Source organism: Labrus mixtus, chromosome 24 (assembly GCF_963584025.1).
Source record: "Labrus mixtus chromosome 24, fLabMix1.1, whole genome shotgun sequence".
Taxonomy (NCBI): Eukaryota; Metazoa; Chordata; class Actinopteri; order Labriformes; family Labridae; genus Labrus; species Labrus mixtus.
The window spans coordinates 10,379,335-10,389,334 of NC_083635.1; the positions used below are offsets into that span (position 1 = coordinate 10,379,335).

At 45.7% G+C, this 10,000-nt stretch overlaps 2 protein-coding genes across 2 annotated transcripts in view; one reads left to right on the top strand and one right to left on the bottom strand.

Moving 5' to 3' along the window:
* The window catches only part of LOC132959485 (inhibin beta B chain-like), a 7,148-nt gene extending 6,119 nt beyond the window's left edge, over positions 1–1,029 (top strand). Inside the window, exon 2 of the mRNA XM_061032518.1 lies at positions 1–1,029. This exon is cut by the window's left edge and continues 635 nt beyond it. Coding sequence (XP_060888501.1) covers positions 1–141 — 141 coding nt within the window. The 3' untranslated portion in view covers positions 142–1,029.
* LOC132959360 (pro-opiomelanocortin-like) overlaps positions 1–10,000 on the bottom strand; it is a 343,108-nt gene that overhangs the window by 198,989 nt on the left and 134,119 nt on the right. The gene's annotated exons all lie outside the window — the stretch shown is intronic.

Sequence of the window (10,000 nt, forward strand, 5' to 3'; positions counted from 1 at the left end):
GGGATGAGCCCGGGCTCCATGAACTCCTGCTGCATCCCCACCAAGCTCAGCACCATGTCCATGCTCTACTTCGACGACGAGTACAACATCGTGAAGCGGGACGTTCCAAACATGATCGTGGAGGAGTGCGGCTGTGCTTGAGTTGGTTTTTTATTTAAGGTGGAACTGAAGAACTTCACCATTTCACAAAAAAAAAAAAAAAAGAATATAGAAACAGAATATTTATGGACGATGGAGCGTGCACCTCATCCACACATATCTACACGCCTGCACAAAACTTGTACATATATTTATGTTTGTTGATATATTTTGCTATATTCTCCGGAGGACGACGTCTCTGAGATAGTAAAAGGTTTGCTTTGAGAGTGTTTTAAAGACTCACTGTTAGAGTGAGAGTTAGAGTCTCAACTCTTCATGTGTAGAAAACAAACCATGAGCGTGGAGGAGGAGCCTTACAGGAGTCACAGAGACGGTGGAGGTGATTCAATGATGCCTCTTTTTAAATGTCAATGCACCAATCAGACTTCACCGACGTACAGCACTTCAGGAGTCACGCTGACACTCTGCTCCTCCATCACACCGGCTTCAAGCAGAGAAACATCTGAAAACTTCATCTGTAGAGACTTCTCATCACCAAACTGTATGACGCAGCTCTCCTGAGTTTGACTTTCCTCTTGTGGATCGTTCTTCTCTCTTATTGTTGTTGGGAGTTGATCAATCAAAAGTCTAAAAGTATCTGCTCTGGGTAAGTGCTTGACTGTGTCTAACTCTAAGTACTGATGGGATGATTCATCGAAAACCGATCGGTCTGTCTCCTCTTGAATATCAAATATCACATGTTGCACAGAGTTAATCATTTCAATTGAATATTATCACAGCTTTCCCCCGTTAATCTGATCTTTGATGGTGAGATGTGAAAGTACTTTGGGTTCTTGTTGAAACATTTCTCTTCCCGTCATGAGACAGAGCGGAGGGTGCAAATCTTTGACCGTCACTGTGATGGTCAGGTGTCTCTGTATCGATGAAGTTTTCTCCCTGAATTTGAGGAACGACCTCACATCTGTACGATCTCGTTAACGTTTGAAAGCTGCCAGATAAAACCCGACTCCCGCTCCCCTCTGAGGGCGAGGTTCAGGTTCCTTCCAGATGTTGAAATAAAAGTCAAAGCTTATCTCTCATCACAGTCAGGGTGGGTTTAGAGACGGTGCAGCGTGGTACTTCCCGACGCTCTCTTTGTTATAGCACTTGCAGATTGAAATGCCTTTAATTAGCCCGATGTGGCGCGCCATCGCCCACAGTCCTTGGAAAAAGAAATAAGTGCCGCATGAGCTATGCAATGTATAGTATTTAGCTGAAGTGAAGCTCTTCTGACAAACGATCGACGATACTTGAAATGTGAGAGCGGCAAGCAGGGGCAGGTCGGGCTTTGGCTGGGAGGCGGAGTTACACCCTGGACTGGTCGTCTGTCGTGATGCATCTTTTCAAACAGTTCAGGACTGGACTTTGTGCTGCAGAGTTATCGAATCATCTGCTGGAACCTGTGGAACAAAAAAGGCTAACGGGGCTAACGGGGCTAACTCTGACCCAGATGGGACGCTTGCTTGAACAGTAGTTTTGGTGTCTTAATGAACGAGTCCCGGTGGAGTTCCCGTCATGGCCCGTTTGGCACCGAAACACACTTTGAGACAGTTTCAGGCCTCGCTCTGACATCACTTTGATGTTTTCAGGTCAGACGCTGCAGCGACCTGCTCTCTCTCTCTGCTTCATTATATTCTGCATACTGAAGAGGTGCAGGTAGCGACTGTTACCTCTCCGCCTTCCGTCCCACGCTCGACCTCCACTCTACCGCCGCCGCCGTAATCTGTCGCTTGTTGTTGGAGGCGACACGCTTGTTAGAATATTTGCACTGAGGAGCTGCGTGACGAGTGACGAGGGTAAAGAAAGAATAGAAACAGCCATTGAAATAAAAAAAAGTTATTTTTATAGAAGCATAATCGAGCTCTGTTCTAATGTATTATACCTAATCATGGAACCAAAGAGGCCACGAGGCGACGCCGGGGGAAAGATGGCGGCGCCGTCACGTTTGTGTTGTAAATGAGTTTGAGGGGAAAAGAGGCCTAAACACTGTATCAGGGTATAATATCACTCCATCACCTGCTTTCCTTTTTTTCTACCTACACATGGAGTACGTGTTCATCAGTTTCCTTTCTTCTTTTAGCGCTGGTCTCAGATTCATGTAGAGTAAACACACCGTCTGATCCCTGTACAGTCCATGTAACATACCAATATGCTTTCAAATATTTTCTTCTTTGTTATTGTTGAAAATAAATTTCTTATTACCAACTTTATGGACTTCTTGTTTGTGTGTTGAGATGTCAGAGAAGATCAAACCGTGATGCATTTTGCGTCACATGCTAACACAACAATGCAGGACACAGGTCGAGTAAAGGACAATTTTGTCACCACCTGCGCTTAATGGTGCTTGATTATGCTTTTATACACAAGGGGAGGAGCCGGCCGTCCCGTCCATGTAAACACAGCACTGACAACAACACAGCCAGTGGGACTCGAGCTTCTCCCTCACTGTAGACAGTCATGACTCAGAGACACATTTACCCAGGATAGACTGGATTATGATATATTGATGTGGAACATGTTGCACTTTAAACTTTCCTGCAGGGTGCATAAAGAGCTTCTTCTCTTCCTGCTGTGACACAGACGTGATGAGCACGTTCTTTAAAGTTTTAACATAATAGCTTCAGAAATGTAATAAAATGTACACAGCAGAACTTTGAAGCCTTTTTGTCCACACAGCGATCAAATCTGATCCCTGGGGTGAAAATGTTCCTCTCAGCGGCCGGTGTTTGAGTTTCCTCGGGGCTGGGAGTTGGAACAAACCTTTCCGTAGAGCTCTATGAGCCCACTCAGGCAAACAGAAAGACCCTTAACAGGCCTAATTATACGCACAACAAAACTCAGCAGGTCTTCAGGGGTCAAGTGTTTAACCTCCGAGGTCACTCCCGGCGTGATTGGGAGGAGAGACGCTACGACTACGACTGATGCTGCGTTAGCAATTAGCGTTTAAGGGGAGACATGCTCCTGTGCTGATTTATTCCAGCTGGATGAACCTTTAGAGAAGTTCACATTCACGACAGCCTGAGAGGGAATCAAACACGAGGTGAGATGACGCTGACGCACGCACAGACGGCAATCAGAGGGATAACTGCTCCTACATATAAGCCGCTAAGTGTGGGTGGAAGTCATGGAGATGTTGTTAAGTGCTGTGAAATGATATGTTTCTGTCCACTCTTAATCTGACAGGTGAGTCGGCTCTGACATCGTCTGCTGTCGCTCAGGAATGAGAAAACAAAAACAGAGACGTGAAACAAAGACGGAGACAAGTTCAGGGACGGGGATCAGTAATTCTGCATTTTTTAACTCACATATTCAATTTTTAATGTTTAAAATATGAGGAGAGAATGAAACTGGAGGTCTACATAAAAAATGTAAATTTGGGGGGCCGGTGGCTGTAAAAAAAACTTGGTCCCAAAACTCGTAAGAAGAAGACGTTGCAGATGGGTTTTCTTGAAAGCACCATCTAGTGGCCGTTAGAAGAGCTGCAGGACATTCATTTGTGGCGTCGCAGTTTTCTAAAAATGCCTCATGAAAACAAGAAACGGCGATACATCCAGGTATTCTTCGTCTCAGATCCAAACGAGCGGCGGTGAGATGAGCATGTTAGTTGTCGGCGGGGACCTTAACGGGGACTTTGAGTGGAGTACAGAACGGACTTAGTGGTGATGTCAGCTGACACAGCAGAGAGCTGTTTCATCATGTTTGCTCGGCATTAGCAGGTCGACCACAAAACACAGGAATGTTAATGAGCGGCGCCTCGGGGGCCGTGCTGCGTGACACACACCTACCTGCAGTGAACAAGGTAAAAAGTATTATGTGTTCTGACAGACACAGGAGCAGGACTCCATGTGCTCGCTCTGTTGATTTACAGCCAATGAGAGGCTAATTTGTTTCAGGACATATTATCAAGCATCAATCATGCTTCACTGTGTGTGACAGGGTACAGTACCTGTCGCCTCGAGGGGGGGTTGAAACCTGCAGAGAAACTTCACACTCTCCGGTGGTGATCGCACGCCGTCTGCAGACAGTTCAAAATGAAAACATCTCAGAAATAATGATCATACTTTGTGGAGATAAACATCTGGTGAGCTGACAGACTGATGTCAAACACGTCAGTAACAACGTCATTAAAAGCTGAGATGGGACAAACTTAGGGAGGAGAGGTTCATCATGAATGTCTGGAGTTCATTCAGTTTGTAAAAAGAGGCGCACGTGTTCATCCAGAGAGGAAAAGGAAGCCAGCACCAAGAGGTGATGAGAAGAAACTTTCTCACCATGTTTTATTAGGATTCAGGGGAGATCTATTCTGCACCATGTGTCTGGAGGGTGCAGGATCTGATAGAGGGGTCAACAGGGGCGTGTCCAGACTGTTTTAACTGGTGTGACTTATGCAGGGGGGGGGGGGGGGGGGGGGATGACCTCTTCTATCCCCACTTACGATACGTACTTGTAAGTAACAGAATTTGGCTTCTTGATTCTTTAGAGACAAAAACAAAGATCTGCAAAGACACATTTTTAAAAACTTGGTAAAATGCATGCTAACTCGTGAACGCTGTCTGACAAAAATAAGTTTATTGGCATTAAGAAAATGTAAAGTTTGACTGTGCACGAGTTTGTTCTTTGAATTTTTTAAGGAAAGCGCAAATCATTAATTTATGACTGAGAGTACGACCATTAGGTTGTTGTTAAGTCCCGCCTCTGATGAGGCAAAAAGCCAATCACAGATTTGGATTTTAAGGTGGCACCTGGGGTGGCCAATCAGATTTCAAGGGGGGCCCATGCCACCCCTCTGGCCACGCCCCTGAGGGGGTCAATATTTTTAAACATGGGTCCTAATTCTAGATATTTTGGAGGTCGAAATGACAAAAGAGAAGTTACAGGATGTTCCTGTAGATCATTCAGCCTGCAGCTGAGATTTAACAACGGCTGCAACATGTAAAGAAAACGTGCTCGATCAAAGCGTTGATGTCGTGTTCGGGTTCTTCTTTGTTCTGATGTTGCTCTGCGTAAACCGTGTTTTTAAAGGTGCATTATTGTTGTCAAAGCCTCCAGATTCCTTTGACACAAACAGTCGTTTGAAGTCGCAGAAGAGGAAGTTGAAACGTCTTTCAGCCTTTACTTTTCTCTGCAGAAACACGATGCATGAAGTCAGATTCCAGCAGCGTCGGTCATGAATTGATTAGCAGCTCCGTCGACTTCAGGCCAACGTTCCTCTGGATGATCAGGATGATTGATGAGGTTTTCTCTTTTTGAAGAGGAAAGTTGATGCATTCTCAGAGACAGCTCCAGAAAAGTGCTTGCTGAGTTTGAGTAGAGTTCAAGATGTAGAAAAACCAGAACAGACGCTGCCCTCTCTTTACGGCTTTCCTAGACGTTTTCCTCAAAAGCACAGGTTCCCCTCTTCTCTTCTAAACGTGCCATCAGATTGAAACTTTGGGTTAGAAGTGGCTGATTATCCTTCATGTAGCGCTGAAACTCTTCAGTTTACCTCAGGTGGAATATGACCCATCATGCACAGCGGTATGTGAGTGATAAACCTGCGTATCATCAGCATGTTGTTGATTATTTCTCTTTTTAATTTAATCCCTCAAACCAGCGAGGAAACAACTGTTTATCATTCCCGTTTTGGTCTCTGGCTTGTAATCAAGTATTTTTCCACAGCGGCGTTCAAATATTTGGGGGATTTTTCTTTTGGTGGGTGATTCTGACATTTTTCAGCACTTCAAGTGAAAGCGAGAGTCTGCAAAGCCGCACAGACATAAACATCTCTGAGTGCCTTTCGGCCTCTCAGTCAAGTGGAAACTTTCTGAAAGGCGGCTCGTTCCGTGGAGGTGAACGTCCGGCGAGAATGTGGCGGCCGCTCGGCAGCACATCTGAGCGAGGAGCGCTGATAGCAGCTGCAGGGGGAAGAGGAGCGGGGGGGATCACTGGGTGAGGGGCGTCGCCGCTCGCTCTCATGTATTTATGGTGGAGAATGACTGGAATGTTCCACTGCACTTATCAAAATATGCATGTTACATCTCCACGTTTTCTTTCACCCGAGGCATCAGCCAGCAGCCTCGTCCTCGCCTTATCTCCTTCTGCGCTTTTCTTCCACACGTCGTGAAATTGAAGTGAAGGTCGGAGCTGACACGTTCACCACCTCTGCTCTGATTCAGGCTGTCCTCCGGGGAGAAGCCGTAAAGGATGATTGATGGCTCAAACTCATAACAAGCGAGGGTCAGACGCAGGTTTACACACGGCTTTACCTTCTCTTAGAGGGATTTAGATCAGCTGGTCTTTTCATGACAGGCAGGTGAAATCAACTCATCAGTCAATAGAGCAATAAAAATTTATCAGAATCATCCTTATTTATGTTCTCGGGAGCCTAAACGTAAACTTTATGACCTTATATTGAGAGAGAAACATTCAGTGCTGCATGTGAACTTCTGTCCTCTCATCATTGTGAATAAAACATTAAGTAACATTGATGACTCAATATGTCATCAGGCCGCTCCTCCTCTCTAAAGTCGATGCTCACACAGGTCACCATGTGGTGGACTCTGAAGCTTCAGTGTTTAGCCAGCTCTGCATGGGTCTGTAAACCTTTCTGTGTTCTAACCTCTCTCCATTTTTCAAAAGCATCTCCAATATTGATCCTAGTTTGAGCACGTTTCTGCTCGTGGAGCTTATTAGAAACATGCAGAGGCTTTTTAGGTCGGGTACAATCACTTCTATCTGAACCACTTCTCTTGACCCGCTTCCATCGCTGCAACACCTGTTGACCTGATAACTGCTCTCATATCTGGCAAACCGAGGGGCGTCCATAAACCTGGTTTCAGACAGATATACTTTATTTTTAGAGCTCAGTTCCTCCTCAGGAAGAAATGAAAAGTGCTCACATGAAGCTAAGTTGTTTTCAGTTTTGAAGAGTGCATGTTTAGAGGCTCCGGATTTTTGTTTTTGGGTCTTAAAAAAACCCAAAGACAGTCATAAAATGTAAAGTATTTGAAAACAGAAAATTGTGACCAAAAAAGGTCAGGGTTTGGTGTTCCCGTTTGGAACTCTTCCTGACTTCTTCACGAGTGTCTCACAGACAGTTTGGAGGGTTCAGGTGTGAATGCAGACATTTAGAGATGCTTGGCTTTCCTCCAGTGGCGGCGGCGCCGGGCGGATCAGAGTCTGGATTGTGGTTCCTTCGCGTCTTGTTGTTCAGAGGTGTCCTGACTCACGCTTCAGGCATCTCACTTCACCACCGAGTGTCTCAGGTCGTCAGGCCGCTCTGAGACACTTGACGATATCAGAGTTATTAGAGACGCTTCAGGATGGACTGAGTCACCGTCTCAATGTCTCCACTTCTAAAAACAGCAAAAAGAAGCCGCAGCCACAGCAGGATCACAACAACAATCCTCCCTGATGACTTTAAGTCTCACAACACTGATCATCACAAACAGATGATGAAACTCATGGAACCGCAGCGTTATTACACACAGGCTGAATGATTACACAGGAATGTGAAGTTATGCCTCTCCCCTTGACAAACTGTAAAAACTTTGATCTTAAAGTGAAAACTTGACCTCCTGATGTTTTGAAGCGTTGAATCTGTGAGGTGTAAAGAACAGGACGCCAGCTGTGCAGGATCATGTGTGTCTCTCTGCTCTCTGATGCGTCTGACTGGATATTTGGACCATCTGACCACTTTAATGACTCGAGGTTATTACCGAGTGCAGCGGCAGAAAACAAAATGTTTGGAGTGCATCCACTGAGTTGATGACTCGTGGAGCTCTCAGGTGATTCTAGACGTTCGATTCTCTTTGTTCACAGCTGCTTCTAAACGGTAATGAAGGCGTTTCACAGTCACATAGAGATGTGGCAGGGTGAAGATGATTCTGATCGTTTGTTATGAACAAACACATTCTGACTAACGTGGAAACATGCACACGGCTTCTTCTGTCAACAGGGAACAGATGTTGGAGAGGCCTGCAGAGAAATATGTGGATGTTCCTGTTATAACATGGAGCAGAGATATTTCTTTACCAGAGTCAGTCAGGCTGTTGTTAGCCTAGCTTAGCATAAAGACTGGGAGCAAATGGAAACAGATAGCTTGGTGTTACGTCTCACTCTAAGGCTAACGAACAAAAGGATTTTAATAAATAGCGAAGTATTTGAGCAAAAGTCAACATGAGACTAAACCAACAAGACAACAAAACAACAAAACACAATCGCTGGCTGAGAGACCACGCAGAAGTCCCAACTCCAAAGGTGCACCTTGTGAGGGGATCAGAAGCTTCACCTGGGCAGAGCTGGAGACTACAGGAGGGGAGAAGGGACAAACAGCACGGGGATTATTCAGCTCCAACAGCTTGTTCTGTCTTTAAACAGACGTTAAAAAATGTCTAATGCTCGATCACTATCAGCTATTTTGCACATTTTGCAACGAGAGTAGGACCCTGGTACCCTCCTGGTACCCTCCCTAAGGGGTCGTCCTCTGACAGCACCCGTGAAAACCAAAGTTAGTTGATGAAAGTCAACAAAGAAAAATGAAACAGGAAGAAAGAGGAGGCGGAGTCAGCGTTGGGACAATGGCAGACATATTGGTGATGCATGCAGGTTGTACGGCCCCCCCCATATATATCCTGCCTGGGACCCCGACAGACTCTAGAATCACCACTGATGTCTGATCTCTGAACTCCAATGCATGACTTTTGTTGGCTCCATAACGAGTAAGAACACTTCAAAAGAACGATACGTTTTTGTTTTCAGATCTTTATCAAGATGTGGAAGGAGAGCAGACGCACAACTTCTCTTCTTCTGTCATTTCAAAGACTTTTTGGTACCAAGAACTAAACGCTGTTAATGAAGTGAAGGCCCCAAAGCGAGTGTTTCCTCAGAGACCGAGTGGACCACAGGAGGTGAGGCTCTGATCAGCTGATCGTCCTCTTTCAGGAGAAATGGAGCGACTCTTTCTTTTCAGGAATTTTATAAAAGTGATGATGTAACTCATCTTGTACTTTTTTTTTTTTTGTAAGGGGGGGGGGAGCTAAGCGGGGGTTCGGCGCATTGTGCTCCCTAAACGCTCCAGATGGTTGGTTAAGCCGGAGCTGCTGCTGGATCACTGCGTCCAACTGACCCGCACGGTGCGCCGCCACCGCCGCTGACGAGCGTCCTGCTGCATCAATATTCATGAGGAGGAGACGAAGCAGCGGCCCGGCCTCATTAGAATATTCATACGGCGGAGGGGTTCATGAGAGTGACGTGCAGGCCTCATGACTATTCATGAGGAGGTCTAATCTAATGGAGGAGAAGGAGGCGTTTTGAGGCGATGATCAGCACCTCCATTAATGAGAGCCTCATTCACAAGTGGACAGCCAGCAAGCTGATTAAGCCTGATGCTTATCCCCGTTTCTAGGTCAGGGCGAGGCATACCAAAAGCATTAGAGCATCAAGAATCGGGCTGATGACTCGCTTAAGAAAACATACTGTACACTGGGACCTTATTTAACCGTGACACCACCTTTGACAGAGCTCGCCACTTCCCGCAAACAAGCAGCGTTTCCAGCTTTTCTCCTCTCCCTCCTGTGTCTGTGTGTGTTTTTTCTTCTTTGACGTTTTCATTGTTGCACCCGGCGCCCGAGAAAAGTAGGACAGAGCAAGTTGCAAAAGGCACAATGGGGGACAGTTTGCTTTTCTTGGTAACTCCCAATTAGGCATTGTTCTCACTTGAAATGTTTCTTTTGAATAATTGACAGTAATTTAAAGGAAAGTTAAAAAAAAAAACTAAATCAGGCCACGTGTGTCTCCAGGCTAACATGGATGTTATTTAAGAGCTGTGATTGGAGGGAGGCTCCCACAATGCTCCCCTGTGCCCTCTGCAGCTCCCCGTCCC